General features: G+C 38.0%; 1 protein-coding gene across 2 annotated transcripts in view; it reads right to left on the reverse strand.

Annotated features, from left to right (window-relative positions):
• Positions 1-3,791: 3,791 nt before the first annotated feature.
• The window catches only part of LOC127422923 (receptor expression-enhancing protein 3-like), a 75,138-nt gene continuing 53,229 nt past the window's right edge, over positions 3,792-25,700 (reverse strand). For both annotated transcript variants that reach the window (XM_051666779.1, XM_051666778.1), the window contains 6 exons: positions 22,018-22,094; positions 21,607-21,727; positions 20,445-20,558; positions 14,099-14,237; positions 8,009-8,148; positions 3,792-4,597 (listed from right to left, as the gene is read on the reverse strand). In XM_051666779.1, coding sequence (XP_051522739.1) covers positions 4,517-4,597; positions 8,009-8,148; positions 14,099-14,237; positions 20,445-20,558; positions 21,607-21,727; positions 22,018-22,094 — 672 coding nt within the window. In that variant the 3' untranslated portion in view covers positions 3,792-4,516. The remainder of the gene's footprint in view (positions 4,598-8,008; positions 8,149-14,098; positions 14,238-20,444; positions 20,559-21,606; positions 21,728-22,017; positions 22,095-25,700) is intronic.

Genomic DNA, 25,700 nt, shown 5'->3' on the forward strand with positions numbered 1-25,700 from the left:
TCCTCCTTCCATTGAGAAGTGTTACACTGGTGCCGAAACCAGGGATTAGTTTGAAGATGGACGGAAGTCGCCCCAGCAAACCCTGCTTGAGCTCCGGCAAGATCAGGATCGCCGGTTTGTGGAACTCCTACACGCTCAAGCAGAGGACCGGCAGGCGATCCGGAGCCTCCTCAGCCAGGAGGCGTCCCCAGCCGTGACCTCGGACATCCACACGCCATTGCCCCCGCCTGCGTTACAGAAGATGGGGATGGTGGACGACCCCGAGGCGTTCCTCGACTTGTTTGAATGCACCGCCGAGATCTGGGGCTGGCCGCTCGGCCAGCGGGTGGCCCGACTTATTCCGCTGTTGTCCGGGGAAGCCCAGCTCACGGCTCAACAACTGCCGGCAACGAGTCTCCTGGCTTACGGAGATTTGAAAAAAGCCATCCTACAATGGGTTGGGCAGAGTCCGGAGGAGAATCGTCAACTCTTCCAGAACCTGAAGCTGGAGAGCTCCGACCGCCCGTTTGCCTTTGCCCAACGGCTCCGCGACGCCTGCCGAAGATGGTTGCTAGCGGGGGACCTCGGCGTCGACGGGACCATCAACCAGGTGGTACTGGAGCAACTAATACATCGACTGCCAAAGGGGACAGCGGAGTGGGTCCAGTGTCACCGCCCGGCGTCGCTGGAGGAAGCCGTCCGGCTTGCGGAGGACCACATGGTGGTGATCCTGAGGGCAGAAGAGCCCTCCTATTCTCTCTCTCCTCCCCCTGTCTCATTCCCCTCCCCTCTCTCCTCTCGTTCTACTCTCTCCCCAGGGCCCGTTCCTGCCCCACGCAGACGAGGAGGACTTCAGCCACCGAGACCAGCTCCCCGGGCATGGGAGGCGACACCTTCCCCTACCCCGATGCCCCGCCACTCTCCCTCTCGGGGGGGGGGCACCTGCCAACGCAAGTGCGGGCGTAGCGCCTGGGCCAGCCTGCTGGATGTGCGGGGACCCAGACCACTTCCGGGATCAGTGCCCTCTGATGGAGCTGGGGATGGTAGTGCGGGTCTCGGACCTCCCGCAGGCTGCCCCTGACCAGGCCGGAGCGTACCGGATACCGGTAAGTGTCAAGGGGGGTACTCACCAAGAGTTGGTGGACACCGGGTGTAATCAAACCACTATCCACCAACACTTGGTTCAACCCGAGGCTTTGGGCACAACTAAAACGGTGAGGGTGAAATGTGTGTACGGGGATATCCACAAGTATCCGGTGGTGACCCTGACGGTTAAATTCCGGGGAAAAAAGCATAGAATGGAGGCCACGGTTAGTTCCCGCCTCACCCATCCACTGATTTTGGGGACTGATTGGCCTGACTTTAGAGTTTTATTAAAGGGAATTTGTGCGGATGGGTCCTGTATGAAATTAGGGAGATGTGCAATGTGCGATGCTCTGGCAGAGGAGGCGGAGCCGGGGCCGTCCTCGACAGCTCCACGTCATAATGACGAGTGAGGGGGAGAGGCTGCAGCCCCTCCCCTTCTCAGGGAACTCCCTGAGGGGGATTTCCCTTTGGAGCAGTCACGAGACGAAACCCTCAAACACGCCTTCGACCAAGTGAGAGTCATCGATGGTCAACGACTCCAGCCTGACATCGCCCTTTCATACCCCTATTTTGCAATTATAAATGAGCAGTTGTATAGAGTGACACAGGAGAATTTGCTCCAAGCCCAAGAATGACAGCGCCGACTGTATGACAGGGGAACTCAGCTAAGGATATTTGCACTGGGAGATAAAGTGCTTGTATTACTTCCCACATCGAGCTCTAAATTACTTGCCAAGTGGCAAGGACACTTCGAGGTCACACGACGAGTGGGAGATCTCGATTATGAAGTTAGACGAACCGATAGAGGGGGCGCACGTCAAATATACCACCTCAACCTCCTGAAATTGTGGAGGGAGGCGGTCCCTGTGATGCTGGCTATGGTAGTTCCCGAGAAGGCGGAGCTCGGACCGGAGGTGAGTTCAAAACATAGACAGTTCACCCCGGTTACTTGCGGAGACCACCTCTCGCCGAGTCAACTCGCAGAGGTTGCCAGGTTGCAACAGGAGTTTGTGGATGTGTTCTCCCCTCTACCACCACATCGAGACCATGCCGGGGGTCGTCGTATGGAGCCGCCCCTACCGATTACACGAACCTACCTGGATGCCGCCCTGGCCTGAGTTGGGCGGTGGGGATGTGTGGCAGTGGTCAAGCGTGGTCAAGCATCTCTCCGGAGAGAGAAAGCGGTAAGGGCACTTACACCTGAGGTAAATTATGTCTAACTCTCTAATTTCAGTGAGCACGGGGAGAGCGGCATAAAAGAGCCACACCGCCAGTAGATGGGGAGAGAGATTGGCACAAGAAAGGCCACGGCGTGATATGTTATGCAATTGATGTAATGAAGTGACACGACCTAAGGAACTATTTGTTTGTGAAACTGTTAAGTGTGTGGAACTGTAAGCGACAGGGTGCTCAATTAAACGCATACCTGAACCAGGAAACCTTGCTTCTTGCCTCCTTCCATTGAGAAGTGTTACAATCAAAAATAAGTTTTTTGAAATTTTGACTATATATGGTTGACCTCAATTTCTAGAATAGTTTCTAATCTTTTTTTTGCATACTACATCCATTATGACACATTAATAATGAAACCATTTAAAGGAACTAAGTGATGGAAATAATTTCATATTAAATTGTAAATACATATATTTTTTATTTTACTGGTCATATACATAGCAGTGCAGACAGAGACACTGGAATCCTAAATTGTTCTTCTTTACCTCAGATTGCACTAAAAAACGCAACTTCCCCCGCATGCGTATTCTCGAGTTGATTGACAGGCCACATCTGAATTTAAAAGGAGATTGGCTTTTTTAACTTTACATTTATGCATTTGGCAGACGCTTCTATCCAAAGTGACCTACAGTGCACTTATTACAGGGACAATCCCCGTAGAGCAATCTGGAGTTAAGTGCCTTGCTCAAGGACACAATGGTGGTGGCTATGGGGATCAAACCAACAACCTTCTCCTTCCAGTTCAGCGCTTTAGTCCACTACGCCACACACCACTTTAAGGTGGGACTTCCTTTGTACATCCGTTAACCGTTCCAATTTCTCCCATTCATTTTAACAGAAGTGGCCCGTCTCTGCTAAATAGTCTCTGGTTTGAAGATATTTTTTTAACATCAAGATTTTAAGTTGATTTAATATTTGTTTAAAACAAAGCACATGTTTTAGGTGCTGTAACTAGTAATAAGTGTGATGTATTTTGACAAAGGAAAAGTACAAATATTCCATGTATTAATCTATTCTTCTTTTGGCTGATCCTGTTAAGGGTCACCACAGCAGACAAACCATGATCTGCATATTTGAATTGGCACAGGTTTTTCTGCTGGATGACCTTCCTAATGCAACCCTCAATGGCTTGGGGACTCTCAGTAATACCTATGGGGAAATTTTTTGAGTTTCCAATTCATTTAACCTGCATGTTTTTTGGACTTGTGGGGGAAACCGGAGCACCTGGAGGAAACCCACATGAACACAGGGAGAACATGCAAACTCCACACAGAATAGCCCAGTTGAGGACTTGAACCCGTGACCTTCTTGCTGTGAGGCACCAGTGCTAACCACTGAGCCACCTCAAAATATCCAAAATATCATATGTTTTTGACTGAAATGTCATGTCCTCATCAGCAGAATAAATCATATTTAGTTTTCTAATAAAGTGTAAAACAGTAATAAATATCAAAATAATACAAAAAAGTACATATGAATAAACAAGCAGACAGTTATTGAATAACAATACTCTGGTTTTATTCATCTCATTGCATTAATTTTGAATGACGCATCCACCCACACAACAGCACAGAGTTACCTGCACGCTCAGACACAGCAGAGATTTTATATTAGTGCGGACTTTCTCCCAAATAAAGAAACATTCTAAATTGAGAACAGAAATCAAGGATTCACAAAATGTGCAAAAGGTTTTTTTTCCCCCCCTAAAAGGTCAACATTAATACAACACAGCCTTTCTATATCTTTGGTATGTTCTTCATTACTGATAAGGGACACTTTTGGTCTAATGTTGACAAATCATTTTCAAGTGTTAAAACCTAAACTAAACCTAAACTAAATTGTCAAAAACCTACTTAAAACAAACTATCTAAAAGGCAGCAAAATATGAAGTAAAACAGAAGTATAAAACCCACATCCAAAAAGAACACATTACTAAACACAAATACTGAAGCCAAAAGACATCTGAATGTCAAATTCAGACAAAAACATGCAATGCAAAAGCCAACACCTATCACTCAATTCTCAGATGCTCATTTCACTACTCATGATACTCATATGTACACACTTGTGCTGGTAGAAGAAATAAATAGTCCTTTTGGTATATCCATGAAAAAGAGACCACATGAAAAATAGTCCACAGCCCTTATGAAAGAGAATATGAAGATATTTGTTGTCCACTGATAATGTGGACACTTCATCCCTCATGTCAGTAGTGAGTTCAGTTCTCCACACTGGAGTAAGTCATGGCATTGAGCGCTGGCCGTTTCTTCCCTTTGATCTTCAGAGATCCATAACGTGCCTGTGACCAACAGATGACAACAAGCATCTGTTACTGTTACTATAATCAATCGTACAGCAAATCAGGTGGAAAACCATAAAAAAATGTATCTAATAATATTTAATTTAGGGCTGCAACAAGTATTTGCTAAAAACTGAGAATTGAAAATAAACAAGGAATTTCATTATCGATTAGTTTGCTTTGTGCACTGTGGCATGGCAAACCTCCATCAGTGACGTCATTTTAACCTTTAAATGCATACCTCGGTCTTTAGAGACCCGGGACCTCATCCATTTTTTGGAGATGTGCCCACTCCTCTTTAGTATTCCTCAGTCTATCTCTTATAAATAGTTTAACACAAAAATAAAAATACGGCAAAATTGCAACAAAAAAAAATAAAAATAAAAAGTATAATGGTTTAGGTACCAAAAGTGTATAGGGTCTCTAAATACCCGAGGTATGTAAGAGTGTTGTTTTTTTTTGTTGCACTTCTTATTTTTTGCAATATATATATATATATATATATATATATATAAAAAACATTTTTTTAAAATAATTATTTCATATCTATTTAAGTTTACTATCACAGGATATCTATTTCTTTGTATATTACAAGAGAAATGAGTACTATATTCATACAAATAAATACTATATCACGTTGACTTTCTGTGCAACTACCGACAATGGTGAATTATCAGTATTTTATATGCATACTGATGTACTGATGAGGTGGCACTGATGTTTCAGTGATTGACTTGATTTACATTTGACATTGCTATTTGACGAAGAAACAACTTCGAAGTAAACTTATAGCAAGTACAACACATGAACATTATGATATGACTATTGTCAATTGGGTGTACTACTGAAATAATGTAAGCTGTGCATCTATTTAGATTCAACAAGTGCCTGAGAAAATACACATAAGCTTCACATAAGTTACACATACATTACACATGTGTAGATTATGTGTTATGTGTAGCTCAATATGTGTTTGACAGCCAGTTGCATCTGATGACATTTCAGTGTGAAAATAATGAATCCTGTTCTTGATTTGTCCGGATTTGTTGCATTATCTCTTTAATTTATGAAAAACATCCAAATGTATTTTATTTTATTGTTTCTTATTGTCTTGAAAATATTTTGAAAATTTGACACTATCTGGGCATTTTTGATAGATAAGTGCCGGGTTTCTAAAGACCCGAATATGTAAGTGTGTTTGGGAAAAAATTACCATGCATTTAAGGGTTAAAGTAGTGAAAAATGCATTTGAAAAAAGGCCACAGAGCAGATAAAAAAAATACACAAACCAAGATGTCCAAAGCAATAGAGTTCTTTATATTAAACCCTTTAAAGGAGGTCATAATCACATAATTTCATCTGTGCAGGTCGTTGAGCCATTAATTTTGACTTAAAAATTCATTTTGATAAGATTTTCATTGCTGGACTTTAAATGGAGGTTTCAAATGAACCATATTAACTTAACATCCATATTTTGCAAGTTGGGGATTATAATAAAAATATTAATTAAACATTTACAGGAAAAAGAAGTCAAAGTAACACGTTACTGTTCAGAGGAGTGAATTGTTTGTGTTCCTGCAGAACATTCTACTTCTTACCAGTTAAAGGTTTGGGCTTTTGTTAATTTATAATTTAGTATAACAAAAATGCATATCAATGTTTATATTTAAAATCTTTTTTGAACATTTTGTGTAGCATACATACCTACAAAATAAAATAAAATGTTTTTTTCAGCCACCAACTTGCACATGAAGAAGACAGTTGGCAATATGTGGAATAATGTATTTTCAATAAAATGCAATAAATAAAATTAGCCTTTTAACTAAATTTGATTAAAGAAATAATTAACAGATTAAAGAATGAATTAAAGTTTTTAGTTGCGGTGCTAGTTCTTAGAAAGAGGACTCAAATGTGAACATCCTAAAAGTGTAACTGTTCCTACTGGCAGCAGAATATGGGAAAAATATGACTTAATTTGGAGGCAAAAGACATTGTGTGCTAGTTTATAATTTTTACACGCCCTATTCAACATGTGCAGCTGTTTAAATGTGATTTTTTGATATCCAAGCAGCAGCAGCAATGTTACATGTTAGGCATGTCCCGATGACTGGTATCAGAATCGGGTCCAATACTGTCCTTGTACTCATACTTATAAAAATGCTCCAATACCAAAAAAATTTATATACTGACGACATGTCTAAGCGTGATTATTAAACCACAAAGGCTGCAATTTAATGCAATAAATATATAGTCTGCATGTGCAGCCCGCTTCGCTCATACACTAAAAAAAACACATCATGAGCACTATGTGTGTTTAGTAGATGTTTAGTAGATGACTGAGAGCACAGCTTATTCACTTTAAAGCACACAGCACATACAGACTATATATTTATTTAATTAAATCGCAGCGGTATAAAATTTGCAGTTTAATAATCATACTGGGCCATGTAGTGAACTGCTTATCAGAAGGTGAAAAAACTACTGTCAAAAACACATGGAAACTAAAAGGGCTTCACTTCCGCCAAAATAAAAGCTCCATTTAAATGAAAACAAAAAACAAAAAATGACAGAAATATATCACTACTGTATAGTTATGTAATATTCACCATAATACTACTACTACTAATAAAATAATAATAAATGTATTATATTTAAGCAATATCTCATATCTGTGATGCTCTGTTGTGCAGCACTTTATTTGATAAAAAGAAGTGCAATGTTGCAGTTTGGATTGTGCTGTGAGGATCTGTATAAATGCACCACTCATTTGATAAAAACTATGCAATGCTGTGTTGAAAATGATTTGTTCTATTTCCATTTGATTAAAGTTTTTTAATGAATGTAATGTCTTTTGATGAGAAAATTGAATTAAACTGTCGAATAGAGGATTTAGAAAAATAAAACGGAAAACATTCGTTAAATTAAAAAAATGCAATGGATTTCATAGGGCCCTACATGGTAACATGCAGAGATGCTTCGGTTCATGAAATTGTGAATTTTTTTATTTTTGTCTTTTGAGCTGCTAATCCAATACATTTTGTGACAGCTAAAAATGACTTTTTTGATCATGTCTTTTGAGTAACGACTGCTGAAAAAACAATCATGCTGTCATTTAATCATCAGTCTCACAGTATTGTATTTGACAATTGCAACATAAAAAACAAAAAAACAGGTATCGTATTGGCAATTACTGTAGAGGAACATTCGATACTTGTATTCGTTCTGCAAAAAATGGTATCATCCCAATTACATGCAATATACTAATGTGTCAAATTTGTCAAAATAATTACAATATAATTGTTTGTCAAAATCTAGCAGGCTTAATATTAAATAAGTGTTCAAAATTATATGATATAATGTTCACTTAGTAGTTCTTTCTTGAAAGGAAAAGAGAAATGAAGTTGGACTTACATCTTTGCGCAGCTTTGAGCGTGTGATTTTGACGCTTTGAGATCGTCTGAGGCCGTGCTGAGACACAGCTTCATCCTCAGAAAACACAGCCTTACCCTCTTCATCACTCCTGTCATCATCATCATCATACTGATAATACTCTGAAAAATAAAAAAAACAATTTTACATAAGCTGGTAGCATACTAAAGTCTTCTTTAATATTATCAAAAGTCAAATGTGTCAAGAAAAAAGATGGACAAAGTATAGTTCAAGGTTTGATCCGGCATGACAATAGGTGGAACTGTAAGCATGATGTAGTTCAGTGGTTTTTCAAATGCTTTTGCTTTAAGATCCAGATTTTACATTAGACATCGTGTGGTGACTAAACAAACTGCCAAAATTGTCTATCATACAACACATCAATACTTAAAGAAATCAAACATTGGCACAGATTAATACCATGAACTGCATAGGTTAAACAATGTACAAAATTACATAACATCGGCTGAATAGAAGAAATATTGACATTTCTGTAAATGCATAAACATCAGCAGAAGTGTGATCTACCAGCCTAACACATGGTACAAAAATGGGCCAAATACTGTAATAATATAAGCCATATTAATAAGAGACAGATTAATGTATGTTGAAAAAACAGTTTGTTTTTGAGTTTGATTGGATGCATGGCTTTTAATGCCAACAACAAAAGTATGGGAAACAAGTTTCTTTTAAAATCGTATTTACTGTGCTATCCTTACCATCCACGAATATATGTCTAGTTGCTTTTTATCATTTGCATTAAGTGTTGTTTTTCTCCACTGTCCATTACCCTATCACAACAGACTTGAGACCCACCAATTAAGAAGCACTGGTCTAATCGAGTCTAGATCTAGATTTCAGTCATGGAGGGAAAGAGAGAGAGAAGGACGACTGGTATGAAAGTGTGTGAGAGAGAGAGCAGCTGGGTTCAGGCTGCTCCTGGCACCATCACCTCTGGGCTCCATGGGTAGCGCTGGGGCTAGGCAGAGCCAGCCTGTACCAGGACGGCTAACACCAGTCGAGCCAGAGCAGATTCACTGCACACTCCATCACTCAAACGATACAACCAGACAAAAGGACGCAAGACCAGCACAGCACACGTCAGTATTGTGCATGCAGTTTTCAATTCTACCATAAGGGGGCAGATTAAATACAGAAAAAAAAATCTTTCTGAGCACTATCCTTTGTTTCCACACCCAACACTGTTTTCAATTACTGCAATATCACAACTTCCTTAAGATTTGGAAAAGTATGCAACTAATGTTCCAGGACTATTTTTGTGCAAGCTAAGCAGAAAGATGAAAAATATAGAGACGCAGCTGACAGATCTTTATTTTCTGTGGATTGTTAAAAAGCCCTGACAGTCAGTCTGACTTCTCTGATATATGCTATCAATTTGATTTGACTATTTCACTAGGTTCATTGTCTGAATATGGCCATTATACTGTATATAGTTACCATGGCACTGGGCAATATAACAAAAAAAAAAATAAAAATTTCTAATCTATTTCTAACCTTTTGACAACATTCTATCTTGATATTTATAAATTTGCTAAAAAAAAAAAAAAAAGAAAAAGGGATTTTTCTTTTTTTTTAATCGGAGGAATCAAAATTTCGATCATAAAGCCATTGTATTCAAGTAGAATTCAAAAATTTTAATGTATTCAAAAAATTTTAATGCAAGAAGTAAAATACATACAAAATCTAATTAAAAATGTCCAAGGCATGTTTTCCACTAAATGGATGCAAGGAAGAATGATATTTAATTGTTGTTATTTACATACACCAACATAACAAAACATAGTGATAAACAGCAATATTTGCCTATGTATAGCCTAGTATCTTTTTCAAGAAATGTCTTTGGGTGATTTGACAAATTGTTCAATGAGAGTTTTGAATCGGTTAATTAAAATTTACAATTTGAACTGATCAACAGAAATTAAAGGAATATCTCAAGTTCAATACAAGTTAAGCTCAATCGATTTGAGCTTACTTAATCAAGCATTTAAAGCGTAATATTGATTACCACAGAAAATATTTGACTTGTATCTTGTTTATAAAAAAATAAATAAATAAATAAAAAAGGTTGCATGTACAGTAAGGCCAATCCATTAAAGGAATATTCCGGGTTCAATTCAAGTTAAGCTCAATCGACAGCATTTGTGTCATATTATTGGTTACCACAAAAATTCATTTTTCTTTAAAAAAAAAATTCATTTTTCTTTATAAAAGAAAACAAACAAATAAAACATCTCGGTTCCAGTGAATCGCTTATAATGGAAGCGAATGGGGCCAATCCGTAAACATTAAAATACTCAATGTTTCAAAAGTATAGCCACAAGAAGTAAACAATATGCCTATTAACATGATTTTAATGTGATAAAATCGCTTACTAACCTTTTCTGTGTTAAGTTATAGTCAATTTTACAACTTTGTTGCCATAACGATGTAATGTCAACAACCCCTATAACGACTGTAAAAATGATGATTTTCATCTTTACAGCTCAAATAATACAAGCGTTTTAACAGAAGAATTAATGTATGTGCTTTTATACAATTATAAGCTTCACATTTCAGCCTTTTAAACCTCCAGAAATTGGCACCCATTCACTTCCATTGTAAGTGCCTCACTGTAACCTCGATTTTTGCTTTTTGTAAAAAAGGGAGGGACGAGTCTAAATTAATTTTTGTGGTAATCAATTATGCCAATTGCTGTCGACTGAGCTTAACTAGTATTGAATCCGGAATAATCCTTTAACATTAAGAGCCCTATTTTAAGAGCGCAAACTTTAAGCGCAACGCAATGCCTTAAGCCATAAGCGCAAAGTCAATGGGTATGGCCATGAAGTTTTGGTATTTTCATGCAAGCATGCACTAAGTCTAGGCGCAAGTGGGTTTGGTGAAATCGCCAGCGCAATGCGCAAAAAGGCTGGATCAAGTACAATTTAATTCTGAGGTTCTTCTCCGGTTATTCCAGCATCTGCGTCCTATTATATAGTCCATCCCGACAGCACATTCATAAGAAGTTGGCAGTGTAAATGGACTGTATGCAATGAATTAGAAGAATATAAATATGGCTTGTGTTCTTTTGTGCATTAACTGCATCCTTGTTGAATGTCAGGCATTTTCTATGACAGTGACACACTCCTTTTAAACGCACAGAAAGTGTAATTCTCGTCAGAATTTGGATGTATGCGCTGTTAAATTATACAGAATGTAAGTAATATTAATCATTTTCATCAACTGACACACAAATCATGGCTAGTTTTAACAGTGATTGTATCGGAACGCACTTCACTTCTATTGGCCGATTTTGAAAAAATTTATTTTATTTAATGAAACAAAAAAACCCAAATATATTTCTAAATTAAAATTACACTTCAAACAAAACGAAAATATAATCAAAATGAAGTGGTAAAAAAATAAAAATAAAAAAATAAAAAATAATCATACCAAATCCAAACATTTTACTCTGTCCAGCTTCTTCCACCAGCCCCTTAAAAATCACTCTACGACAACAGGAGGAAAAATACCAATATAAATTAGATCATAAATACAACTGTAAATATAAACATAATGATAATAATTGAAAAATGAGCTATGACCTTTAGATAGTTTAACGCAATCTCATAATAAATGTTTTTTTTCTTAAAGTGGCTATGACTGTCAGGGACTTAATTTAATGTTCCACTATATTTTAAGAGTTTGAACATGAACTTTATTACCACCTGCTTGTGGAATCTCCAAACTGCAAATGCAGAAACTGAATTTGGACTCTAGGAGTTAGGAGGTGGTATTGAAACGTCTTAGCGCAACGACCAATTCCTCAGGAAAATAGCAAATTGCGCTATACGCCACTTCATTTACAAACAATACACCCACAGTTTGCATGCCTACACCCACAGCAGTGCAAACACTCCCACCCATGCCCACTTGCACTGGCACAAAAATTGCACTTAGAAGTAGCGCTGCGCTTTGCGCACTCGTGAAAATAGAGCCTTAAAACACAATGTTTCAAAAGTATAGCCACAAGATGTAATATGATTTTAGAATGAAAAAAAAAAATCTCTGTTCTACACAATTTTAGTGTGATAAAATCACTTAGAGGGTTTAAAACAGTGTGTCGTCATGGCAACAAAGTTGTAATTTTGGACATAACTTTACACAGATAAGCTAAGTAAGCGATTATATCACAGTAAAATCATGTTAACACTTAAGATGTTTACGTCTCGTGGCTATACTTTTGAAACAAAGTGAATTTTAACATTTATGGACTGGCCCCATTCACTTTCATTGTAAGTACCTTACTGTTACCGCTATTTTAAAATTGTATTTTATTTTTTTGTGGTAATCAGCATTATGCCACAAATGCTGTTGATTAAACTTAACATGAATGAAACCAGGAATATTCCTTTAACTTCACGAAATTAGGTAATTCGTCTAATGACACGCTCTTCATGAACCTTAATGGCCAAACAAAAAGTAAAATCATTGTGATCTTCACAATGTTGCAAAACACTGCGAATATATCTTCAATATTTTATACATTGCCCAGCCACTCAGAGAACAAAGAAACACACAAGCTATATACAGGCACGTTTACGGCATTCTCCAAAGCTGAAGAATGCTGCTTTACACAAAGCGTAACTGACATTAAAGGACGGGAGAATAAATAACAGTCTAAAGCCTCTCTTTACACCACCCATTTTAAATTCAAACTGCAATTAGCAGCTCGTTTGATCAGTTGGGATCTTTCACCTTGGCTTTGAGCATCTGAAAGGGAATGCCATTTTGGAGGAGCTGGCTTTCTGATGGCTTCATTGCAGAGGAGATGAAAATGACCTGGATGCCGGCGGAATTTCAAACGTGCCGGGCGCATTAGCATACCGAGATAGAGGCACATTAGGTATTCCGCTCAGAGGCTCCCTGAGCAGTTTTCCCCCCTCTTTTTCATCTTCTCACAAAGCGCCACTAGACCTTTCATGCTATGAATGTGCCACTATTACTTATTACTCTCCCATGCTGGAGACAAATACGAATCCATTCCATTTGCTTCAGAACCAGCGCTGTGTTAACATGCCGGTGATTTCCAGAACCTTTTTGGTTGAGATATCATTATGAAAGCTCTATAGATTTACTGACGCTACTGAAAAGCATCCTTACATCAGGGTTCCCTCATCTATTGACCAATGAATTTGATTTCATGATTTCTGCATAAGAGTTGTTAAAATATAGAGATTGCAGCCATGCAATCGTTATAGAAATTGCACTCACAAAGAGCAATTTCTAGCCAATGGAAAATGTTAAAGTGTGCATAACAAAAAAGAATAGAAAAAAGAATATTCACTAGCTTTTCTTAATTTTCATGACTTTTCCAGGCCTGTAAATCACAATCAATCCCAAAACAAATACAAAGTTCAATTAAAAATTTTCTGATATTTAAAAGTTTTCCATGGGAAACCCTGTTGCATGCTGCATTTCTTTCCCAGCTCCTGATTGGTGTTTTACAGAGCCCCTTAGAAGACAGGGAGGGAATTTCCTCTCAATAGTTTTATATTCCCTCACTATTATTTTGGGTTCCCCAGCAATCCCTTTATCCATCCCTTATGAAAATTAATCATGGTTTTACTACAGTAACTACATTTTTACCATGCTATTTGTGGAAAAACCATAATAATACATGAAAACAAAAACTATGTAAATCAAAATCTAAATCTTTCTGCCAAAAAACAAAAACATAGTGAAATCATGGTTATTTTTTTGTAAGGTAATGTTTTTTGGTGGAAACCATTGTTTTAAAAACCATACTTGTACCACAAATTAATCATTGGTGTTACTATAGTAAAACTGTAGTTACCATGTTGTTGTTTTTTGGCTAAATAATTATGTATTAATTTTTGTAAGGGACAGATAAAGGTACTGTAAGCAGGGCCGGATCTAGCAGGGGTGCTGGTGTGGCGCTTTGCCCACCCAAAAAGGTGTCAATGACTGACTGGACACTGAGAAGAATCAGCATTGTGAAAGGTAACAAAGGATGCCATGTAAATAATTAAAGTGACAGGTAAGATGTACCAGCTCCGTCGGGATGGTCCATAATAGCTCTTCTGGCAGGGTTGGAGCTGGAGTACCCTGGGTACACATCTCCTTGAGAGATCTGGGTAAGATCGTGCATGCTGAAGCTTCTGAGCTTCTCTGTGATGGCTCCTTGACCCTGCAGAGATAAAGAACAGCACCTAGTTATAAACATGTCAGCACTGACAACACAGAGAACTGAGCATAACACCACTGCATGGACAACCATTTCGGCATAACAACATGCTGAAAAAGAAGCTAATTTAGTTTCTGTTCTGAAACCTAGTGAGCAGCCTGGTTGTGAAGGCAGGTGAAATGGAACATTATAAGTGACCAATTTAAAATGCTCTATATAGGCAACAACTCTGTGCATTATACAAATAGTGCTTTCCGCATTAAGTGCACCATAGACTTAAATCCCAATTAATCTCAATAGAGTTTCGTGTTAGCATGTTGCTAGGCTAATGTCGCATTTTCTAATGAGGCACAGAAATAAATACCACAAACAAAAATGTAAAATAGTCAATTAGCCTATGATGTCTTACAATGTTGCCCACCTTGCTGGCCTACTAGGTTTTGAAACAGAACTTTACTCAAAACTCTCTGTAGACAATACAAAATACACTTTAGATGGGCACGTATTAGGCCTAATGACATGGTGGTCTGTTTTGAACCATTGATCATTAGTTCTAAGCACCATGTGTATGAGTAAGTGAAAACTTAGCAAAAGAGAAAATGGAAAGAGGAAACCATGAGCTAAAAACTTTTAAAATGATGTTACTTTAGAAATTCTGTAGCATTACCTGCACTGGAGAGAGCAGGTGTGCAGTATTCCTACAGGTAAATGTCAAAGTACAAAGTGACAAGAAAGAGATTATTACCAAATAGAGGATTTAAAGGAAAAGTTCACCAAAAAATTTAAATTATGTTATTCGCCCCCCATATGACTTTCTTTCTGACTGAGACCGAAGCCAAACAGGTTTGGAACAACATGAGGGTGAGTAAATGATGATTTTTGGGTGAACAATCCAGAAAAATACCAGCAAGTGGGTAAAAAGGAAGAAGAAATACGATGGTGTTAATATGGCCATATTCAAGAATGACTTATATGAGCCTTTTACAAGCCCTCTGGATTAAAAAAAATGGTGTCCTCTATAAGAGTATCAGGGTTTGAAATAAACACCAGGCAACCTGACAAATGCGGGTTAAAATCGGCAGTGGCAGGTAACCCCGTCACTCTTTCTAGCCACTTTGGCAGGTGACGTTTTCATGGTTTTTCCTGCATTGGGAATTCTGTGAATGTAGGGCGACTCAGAGCCACTGCCGAAGTAAATTTAATTGTATTCATCTCAAGTTCAGTGCTTTATATCACGCGCATCTCTGCAGAGTGAAACCACCGCAACGCACATCAGCGTGCTCCAGAGATAAGATCGACAGAGCTCTGGTGCACCACGTGATTCATTCGGGCTTCAATCGATATCACGGTAGCCAGCGGAGACCACAACATTTATGTGACCCATTTGAATTCTTCAGGGAACATTTTAGTATAAAGCTCTATCTAGAGGAAGTCAGACCTCTCAAACTGCTAGACAGCCACAACATTATAAACAGCACTGAGGTATAGAAGAGACAAATACACATCATCAGTTTTTAAATCATTTTACTATAATGTGTGTGTTTTTTTTTTTTTTTTTTTTACTGCAGTAACACTAACTGGTAAGATTCATATTAAATCTGCTAGGGCCAAACTATTAAGACTTTATTGTTAACTGTGAAAGTTGTAGTTAAAGGTTTCTAAATGTGTTTCGACTATTAGTTTTTCATAACAAATACAGTAGTTTATTTTTTTTTTTAGAAAAGACTATCAACATTATCCTAACCACAGTAATGTGGAGCTATCCATGGTCTTATCTTTGGTAATGGCCTTGTCATTACAAATGCCACTGTTAAAGGGTTAGTTCACCCAAAAATGTAAAATCTCTCATCATTTACTCACCCTAATGTCATCCCAGATGTATATGACTTCCTTTCTTCAGCACAACACATTTGAAGAAAAATAGAAAAATAGCTCAGTAGGTCCTTATAATGCAAGTGGATGATAACACGATTTTTGATGCTCCAAAAAGCACAGACAATCAGCATTAACGTCATCCATACTACTCCAGTGGTAAAATGAATGTCTTATAAAGCAATACAATCGCTTTTGGTGTGAAAAAGATCAATATTTAAGCACTTTTTAACTATAAATAATCACTTCTGTTAAGCAGCTGTATGCGTGTTCACGAGAGGGCTGAGGTCACGCGGTCTCTCGTGTGATGTACTGTCGTTGGCATGTTCACGCATGCGTGACACACCCGGAAGAGCAGCGCTGTTTACAACTGAGTAGGAGGAACATTGTAGAGACCGAACGGCGTAAACAAACAAATTTAAACAAAGATGTCAAAAGATTTTGATTTGGGGGGGCCTGGGTAGCTCAACGAGTAAAGATGATGACTACCACCCCTGGAGTAACGAGTTCAAATCCAGGGTGTGCCGAGTGACTCCAGCCAGGTCTCCTAAGCAACCAAATTGGCCCAGTTGTTAGGGAGGGTAGAGTCACATGGGACAACCTCCTCTAGGTCCCTATAATGTGGTTCTCACTCTAAGAGGGGCATGTGGTGGATGCCGCGGAGTGTAGCGTGAAGCCTCCACATGCACTATATATCTGCGGTAATACGCTCAACAAGCCACGTGATAAGATGTGCGGATTGACTGTCTCAGACGTGGAGGCAACTGAGATTCGCCCTCCGCCACCCGGATTGAGGCGAGTCACTACGCCACCACGAGGACCTAGAGCACACTGGGTATTGGGCATTCCAAATTGAAAAAAAAAAAAAAAAAATATTTAGATTTAAGAGGAGATAGAAGTTTCTGCACAGCCATTTTTATTTAAACTGCAGTACTCTGACCAGAAGCACAGGGAAATGGAGGAGGCTGGAGCAACAACAGCACAACAAGTCTCAGAGAGACAGAGAGCTCAGGAGACATGGTGGTGCACATTTAGGCAATGCCAGGCAATGCCAACAGAGGTAGAGTTCATCTGCTGCAATGAATGGAAAGTTGCCATGCCATCGCTGGAAACACCGTGTGACCTCAGCCCTCTCGTGAACGTGCATTCTGCTGCTTACCAGACGTGATGATTTAAAGTTAAAAAGTACTTAAATATTGATCTTTTTCACATCAAAAGCTTTCGTATCATTTTATACATTCATTTTACCACTGGAGTAGTATGGATGACGTTAATGCAGACTGTCTGTGCTTTTTGGAGCACCAAAAATCATGTTATCATCCACTTGCATTATAAGGACCTACTGAGCTGAGATATTTTCTATTTTTCATCAAATGTGTTCTGCTGAAGAAAGGAAGTCATATACATCTGGTATGGCATGAGGCTGAGTAATTGATGAGTGAATTTTCATTTTTGAGTGAACTAACCCTTTAATCAATGGCAGAACAATGGTAAACTTTCATATAGGCAAGTACAATTTACAATGAAGGGGTTAAAACTTACACGAATTTTGGACAAATTGACAAATTTTCCTATAGTTCTATCCAAATTCTGTTCTAAATGGCCAAGTTTTATATTGATATCTTCAGATATTCTAAAGGTGACTTAAATCATTAGGCATGTGTCCTGCTAAACTAATATAATTCTCATTCAAATAAAATATCTAAACAAATGCATGCAGTCTCCAGTTACCTTTATAACTTTTTGTGAGGCAGGGGATTTTGGCTAATGAAAATGCTGAGTGGCTAGTGACCTTGGAACACCACTAGCCACAGAAGCCGCTGAGCCAAAAAGTTGATTTCAAACCCTGAAGAGAACAGGACAGTGGCCAAATGAAATCTGGAGCATTGTTGAGCAGTCTTGTGTTCTGCCTTTGATTAGAATTACATTCAGTGCTGCACCAATACTAATGGCCTTGGGTTTGTTACACAAAGAAACTGTGACCTTTGCTTGCAAATGAAAGTCATTAGTGTTTAGTTTATTGCTCGTGCTCCCAAAAGGGAAAGAGGTTAATGTCAACAAGAAATAGAATTTACTTTAGTAATGTGACACATTTCAGAGTGAAACAGGACATTTGATGAGAAATAATAAATGTAGGGCAGGATTTTTTATCTTATTTGGCTATTGATTAAAAAAAATTCTGGTCCAGGCAAGATCAGCTGAAGAGGAAAGTAATTTCAGAGGCAGAGCAAAATGTTATTACACTTTTAATTAAAGATTATGAAAACAAACAAAAAAATTCTTAGGAATAACGTACAGCAATGAATCACAATTAGAGCAGGAACATGTATTAAATGGATATTGAACTCAATAATGAAAATTCTTTCATCATTTACTCACTCTCATGCCATCCCATATGTTTAGACTTACTTTCTTCTGCTGAACACAAATGAAGATTTTTTGAAGAATGGTGGCCAGAACGCTGAAGCTCCAAAAAGCACATAAAGACACCATAAAAGTTTATCCACTCCAGTGGATAAATCTATATCTTCAGAAGCGGTATTATAGGTGTTGGTGAGAACCAGATCAATATCACTATAAGTTCTCCTCCATGCCCAGTAGGTGGCAATATGCATGAAAAATGTGAATTGCCAAAAACAAAAGAATAATGTGAAAGTGAAGATCGATAGTAAAAAAGGACTTAAATATTGATCTGTTTCTCACCCACACTTGTATTGTTTCTGAAGATATGGATTACTTTAATGGTGCCTTTATGTGCTTTTGCAGCTTTAACATTTTGGTACTCCTTCACGTGCATTGTGAGGACCTACAGAGCTGAAATATTCTTATCAAAAATCTGCATTTGTGTTCAGCAGAAGAAAGTAAGTCATAAACATCTGGGTTGGTGTGAGGGTAAGTAAATGATGAGAGAATTTTCCTTTTTGGGTGAACTATCCCTTTAAGAAAGTAAATACGGTCAATAGTCATTTCATGTTGACTTTAAAAGGAGGAAACATTGGACATTAGCCAACTTCAGTAACAGCATTACTGAAGCAAACTCCCCACAGACACATAAAATACACATGTACACTGGCAGCCAAAAGTTTGGAATAATGTACAGATTTTGCTCTTATAGAAAGAAATTGGTACTTTTATTCACCAAAGTGGCATTCAACTGATCACAATGTATAGTCAGGACATTAATAACACTATTACAATTAAAAAAAAAAAAAAAAAAAAAACTTAAACTACTTCAAAGAGTTCTCATCAAAAAATCCTCCACGTGCAGCAATGACAGCTTTGCAGATCTTTGGCATTCTAGCTGACAGTTTGTCCAGATACTCAGGTGACATTTCACCACACGCTTCCTGTAGCACTTGCCATAGATGTCTTTTCAGGCACTTCTCACGCACCTTACAGTCTAGCTGATCCCACAAGAGCTCAATGGGGTTAAGATCCATAACACTCTTTTCCAATTATCTGTTGTCCAATGTCTGTGTTTCTTTGCCCACTCTAACCTTTTCTTTTTGTTTTTCTGTTTCAAAAAAGGCTTTTTCTTTGCAGTTCTTCCCATAAGGCCTGCACCCCTGAGTCTTCTCTTTACTGTTGTACATGAAACTGGTGTTGAGCGGGTAGAATTCAATGAAGCTGTCAGCTGAGGACATGTGAGGCATCTATTTCTCAAACTAGAGACTCTGATGGACTTATCCTCTTTCTTTCCTTGTTAGAGCCAGTTGTCCTTTGTCTTTGAAGACTGTAGTGTACACCTTTGTATGAAATCTTCAGTTTTTTGGCAATTTCAAGCATTGTATAGACTTCATTCCTCAAAATAATGATTGACTGACAAGTTTCTAGAGAAAGCTGTTTCTTTTTTTGCCATTTTTGACCTAATATTGACCTTAAGACATGCCAGTCTATTGCATACTGTGGCAACTCAAAAACAAACACTAAGACAATGTTAAGCTTCATTTAACGAACCAAATAGCTTTCAGCAGTGTTTGATATATTGGCAAGTGATTTTCTAGTACCAAATTAGTAATTTAGCATGATTACTCAAGGATAAGGTGTTGGAGTGATGGCTGCTGGAAATGGGGCCTGTCTAGATTTGATCAAAAATGACTTTTTTCAAATAGTGATGGTGCTGTTTTTTACATCAGTAATGTCCTGACTATACTTTGTGATCAGTTGAATGCCACTTTGGTGATTTAAAGTACCAATTTCCTTCCGAAACAGTGAAATCTGTACATTATTCCAAATTTTTGGCCGCCAGTGTAGTTCAGAAGCATAAATATAAAATCCTCCCCAAAATGGTTCTATTATCATTCTCTATGAGTCTCTTCAACACACACACACACTTGCCTTGACAGCTGCAGTCACAGCTGCAGTTGCAGCAATGCTCAGGCCCTGCTTGCCAAAGTTCAGCATGGTTTCGTAGCTTCGCTCTTTTGCCTGAACTATGTAGTCATCAATTTCCTTGAAGAATAACAGGCAATCAAAGATAGTGAGTTAGAACTTTCTGTTCTTGAAGCACATAATCATTGGAAATTGGAATAGAGCAGTGGTTCTCAACAGAAGGGTTGCAGGTCTTTTCTGTTACGGCAAATAAATAAGCTTATCGCTTCCCCTATCTTATGATTCTGGCAGTCAAATGCTGTCCAGCAAAACTCTATAATATTCTGATGCAAATGTATCCATCACTTGGTTATATGGTTAAAGGAATGTTCCAGGTTTAATTCAAGTTAAATTGATTTCCACACAAAATCTTGACTTGCCCCTTATTTGTTAAAAAAAAGTAAACATTGCGGTTACAGTAAGGTACTTACAATGGAAGTGTATGGGGTCAGTCTATAAAGGCTAAAATGCACACTGTTTCACACAGATAAGATTAGTAAGTGATTTTATTAAAACAAATTATGTTAACATGCACAATCATGTTAACACGCAAAAGTTTTTGATTGAGCTTAAGTTGTTTTAAACCTGGAAAATTCCTTTAATACTAATACAAGATATGACCCAGTGTTTGTTCCTAATTTTGCATATTGCAATTTGTCAATATTAATTCATTTCAATGTTTGATTTTAAAGACCCCATGAAATAAATTTTGGATTGTATGGATTTTAGTTCAAGTCTGTTAGCTATGAGGTCATCTATATGCCAGTGCACACCTCTAAAAGTTGACAAAACTATCTTTTAGAATGCCCCCTTTTACCACCTGCCATTGACTAGCAAGTAGCTGTGATGTTAACTAAAGCATATTGGCTATTTTAAACTTATTGGCTATTTTTGTCCCATTTCAATAGGAAATATGACAACATGGGAAAGAAAAAGGCACATGTTCAGCCATTTCTTGGGGTCTTTAAGCACATTTTAGTTTACTATTGTACAGTAAAAAATGTGGGTATTGCGTTGTGTCTCCACTTGATGTCCAATGTAAATGTTAAGTCATGAAGCAAAATGAAGCAAAATGAGATACCAGAGAACAACTGTACTACAGGATGATAAATGTGATCAGTGGAGTTACCCTTTCTTTGGAGCACAGCAGAGGATGCAGGGCTTTTCTGTAGATGACACTAGCTCCTCTTGTGTAGGGAGACAGAAGCCAGATCACAAACGCAATCTTGATCTCATAATACAGAGGAAACCTTCAGATCAGAGGAGAGAGTGAGAGACAAGTTACATCCGATTAATCAGCTGAGATAATTACACACATTAAGGCTGTATTCCAACAAATTAATTGAGAAAATCCAAATTAAAACAGCAACTTTGTTTCATTAAACCATGATTACTTCCCTGCATTCCTTGGTCTAGGGTGACAAAAACAAGATCTTGAATGAAACGATTGCTTGTTTAGCCTGACATGAATCACATGTAATCAGGTAAATGACGTGCTGGTGTCAAGTAAGAGACTCATGGGTATGACTGTCAGTCTCACCAGGCTATGGTTAGATCTGTGATGGTCTCCACCACTGTGTACAGGGCGAATACAATCCAGTACATCATCCATCTCACCTTAAAAAAAAAAAAAAAAAAAAAGCATAATGTTAATATGTAATGTAATTAATATGTAATAATAATAAAAAATTCTAATTAATGAAGGATTCATGAAACATATTCATAAACACATAAATAAAACAAGATATGATGTTCTTTAAGGTAGGCCTATGCGTGTTAGGATGTATACAATTTTGACCAATATCTATAACAAATAATATGGTATGGCACATAACTGGTATAATGGCTGAATTCTTTTTTTTTTTAAACATACAGATATCAGCCATACACTCGATAATGTGTCCTATGCAGACACGACGTGATCCATTGACAAGTAATTTGTCAGCCAACCCTGAAAGCAAAAATGCTGTGTGATGCAAGAAAACACATTTGATGGTCAATATACAGCTATGTGAAACAGGATTGTGGACCAATGAGATTTCACCCAGCGCAATGATATAGCTTTTATCTCGTAGCTTTATTGCATTGCATCAGCGATTACATTAAATAAATGCTCGAATAATGATGTTTTTAAAATGTTATATTTATAATAAATAGGATCCTGCATTCCCAGTTTTATTCTGTAAAAAAACAAAAATCACAGTGTGTTCCAAAACAGAATTGTAAATAAAGTGTAGAACTGAAATCAGGCCATCATAATGTAAAGCAAAAAACTGATAATTATCAATAGGGATGGAAATCATAAGGAATTCAACGATCCTGGTTCCAATACCTCTTAACGGTTCCAGTTCATAACTGACAAGTTTTTTTTTTTTTTATTCACTAAAAAGAGCCGGTTCATAATAATCATTTGTTCGGGAATCGGACTACCAGAAGCCAGGGTCTGAAATTAACACCTGGCAAGCGCCAAATGCGGGCTAATTTTCTATTTTGCCAGTGTATTTCACAGTTTTCCTTTCTATTAACCTCTGTCATAGGGATGCTCCGATCAGGACTTTTACAGCCGATATGATCACTGATCTTTTTGTCACCTGATTGGCCGATACCGATCATTTCACCTTTTATCAGGATCTCTGTCATAACTGGCTTTATGTAAGCTTTATGCACACTGTCACTATTAATTGAATTTTACTCTTCCCAGTTATATGGTTTTTGCTGACAAAAAAAAGTTTAAAAAGTTTAAAATGCTTATTAAAAAAGACTTTAAAACAAGTATAGGCTAACAAAATATTCTCTATATTAAGATAAAAAATGAAAAAAATGAAGCTTAATGTCAAACTGAAGACAAACTGATTACCCATAGAAATTAAACTTAATGTGACATTTTTGGTTATTGATTCACTGTCATTATTTCATATAATTATTATTATTCATTTGATTTCTATTTTATTTTTGCATTATGTTTAATACATTATATTATGGTATCTTAATATTGTATGAAGAATTAATATATTTATAAATTTCTTCCCTGCCTTTTCATTTAGTCATTTAGTAAATTTTTAGTTCATTTTCACACTTGTTGCTGCTTTTAATAAGGGAAACACACGCTCTCTCATGAGGGCAAGAGATGAAAGGAAAGCGGAGAAACAGTGCATGTATCTGGACTCTACAGGTGCTACTATTGTTTATGCTGTTTAATCAGGAGATATTTAACAAAGATGTTTGAATTACACCACATCTTGTAACTCGCATTATTACTGAGATGCCTATGACCGGCAGCGACTGAGAAGCTGCCACCATGAACGATAATAAAAACCGTTTCACAGCTCATGCATTTTTCCCTTTGCTTTGTGCATGTGAAACACAAAAGTTTCATATTCGCCAAACCTCTCCCACTGCATTGTTCTTAACTGCTGAATCAAGTTTATTGTCTTACAACCCTATGCCAGTATTCCCCACACTCCATGATGCCATGACAGTGCTGCTCAAGTCTTCAAGAAGCCGCGCATATTTTGCGACATGAACGATCGGTTTATGCGATCCGCCAAATTACCGATCACCGATCGAGTCATAGGACGTGAAGATCAGTCGATACCGATCGGTGGCCGATCAATTGGGACACCTTTAGTTAGTTTCCTGCTGCTTATCGATAGCCAGGTGGCAGTATTTTTTTAAACAAGAAGGCAATGTTCAGGACCATTCATGCCATCGTGAAGAAGGGAAGACCACTCTCAGATTTCGAGTGGATATCGAAAGTTTTAATTACCCACCAACCCACACACAAATTCTCCTGTTATAATAGCATTATATTACCAGAACCGAGTGATTTACATGACGTTTGGTTCCATTAACTCTTGAACGTGCATCGTGAGCACTGAGCACGAGACATAAAGCGTGACCAGCGTAGTTCGATTCCAAAATCAAATGACTCTCTTGAGCAGGTTCTTTTGAATCTACAGTGCAAAAGATTATGCGCGACCAGTGTAATCAGATTCCCTAACAAAGCCGGTTGATTTAGAGAATCAACAACTACAGCGTTACCAGTGTTGTCCAATTCTCGAATGAATGACTCTTATGATCTGGCTCTTATTAGTGAATTAACAAAACTTATGAATCAGTCGAAGCTGACTGGATAAATCTGACTGAATTAATTGACCCACTCGAAATAACCCAAGAACTGTTACCATATTTTCCGGAAATAAAGTTGCACCTGACTATATGTCGCACCGGGTCAAAATCACGTTGTTGAGAGAAAAAAAACACAGATAAGTTGCATCTGTATATAAGTCGCACTGACGGAGATTGTTTGTGGCAGGTATGATCAGCCGATATCAGTTAGGTATAAATTATGTATATAAGTTGCTTCGGACTATAAGTCGCAGGACCTTTAAGATGATGAAACAAAAACGCAACTTGTTTTACAGAAAATATGTTACTGTGTTATATGTACTTAAAATTTAGTTTTGTTTAGTGTTGGGTTCGAGTCTACCTTAGTCGAGTCCGAGTCAAGTCAGAGTCTTTTTTTTTTTCTCCCCAATTTGTAATGTCCAATTCCCAATGCACTTTAAGTCCTCGTGGTGGCGTAGTGACTTGCCTCATCCGGGTGGCGGAGGACGAATCTCAGTGGCCTCTACATTTGAGACCATCAATCCACACATCTTATCACCTGGCTTGTTGAGCGCGTTACCACATTGAAATAGCACATGTGGAGGCCCATGCTATTCTCCGCGGCATCCACGCACAACTCACCACACGCCCCACCAAGAGCGAGAACCACATTACAGAGACCACAAGGAGGTTACCCCATGCGACTCTACCCTGCCTAGCAACAGGGACAATTTGGTTGCTTAGGAGACCTGGCTGGAGTCACTCAGCACACCCTGGATTCGAACTCGCGACTGGTAGTCAGCGTCAATACTCGCTGAGCTACCCAGGCCGCTCAAGTCCGAGTCTTTAAACAATCGAGTCTGAGTTCAAAAGGGGCCGAGTCGGACTCAAGACCAAGCTCATAACAGGCCGAGTCCGAATGAATCTGTTTAATTCATCTGAATTAAAACTGTAACTGTAAACTCAACATCAATATTTTAAGCTTATTTTAACCTTCACTACTAAGAAAAACTATTTGTCAATATAAATGCAAAAAATAAATTAGTATCCTGCTAAACAAATTTCAAAGTGGTTTCAGAATGAAAGCATATACTTTAGGTGTATGAAAACTGTCCT

Source organism: Myxocyprinus asiaticus, chromosome 32 (assembly GCF_019703515.2).
Source record: "Myxocyprinus asiaticus isolate MX2 ecotype Aquarium Trade chromosome 32, UBuf_Myxa_2, whole genome shotgun sequence".
Taxonomy (NCBI): Eukaryota; Metazoa; Chordata; class Actinopteri; order Cypriniformes; family Catostomidae; genus Myxocyprinus; species Myxocyprinus asiaticus.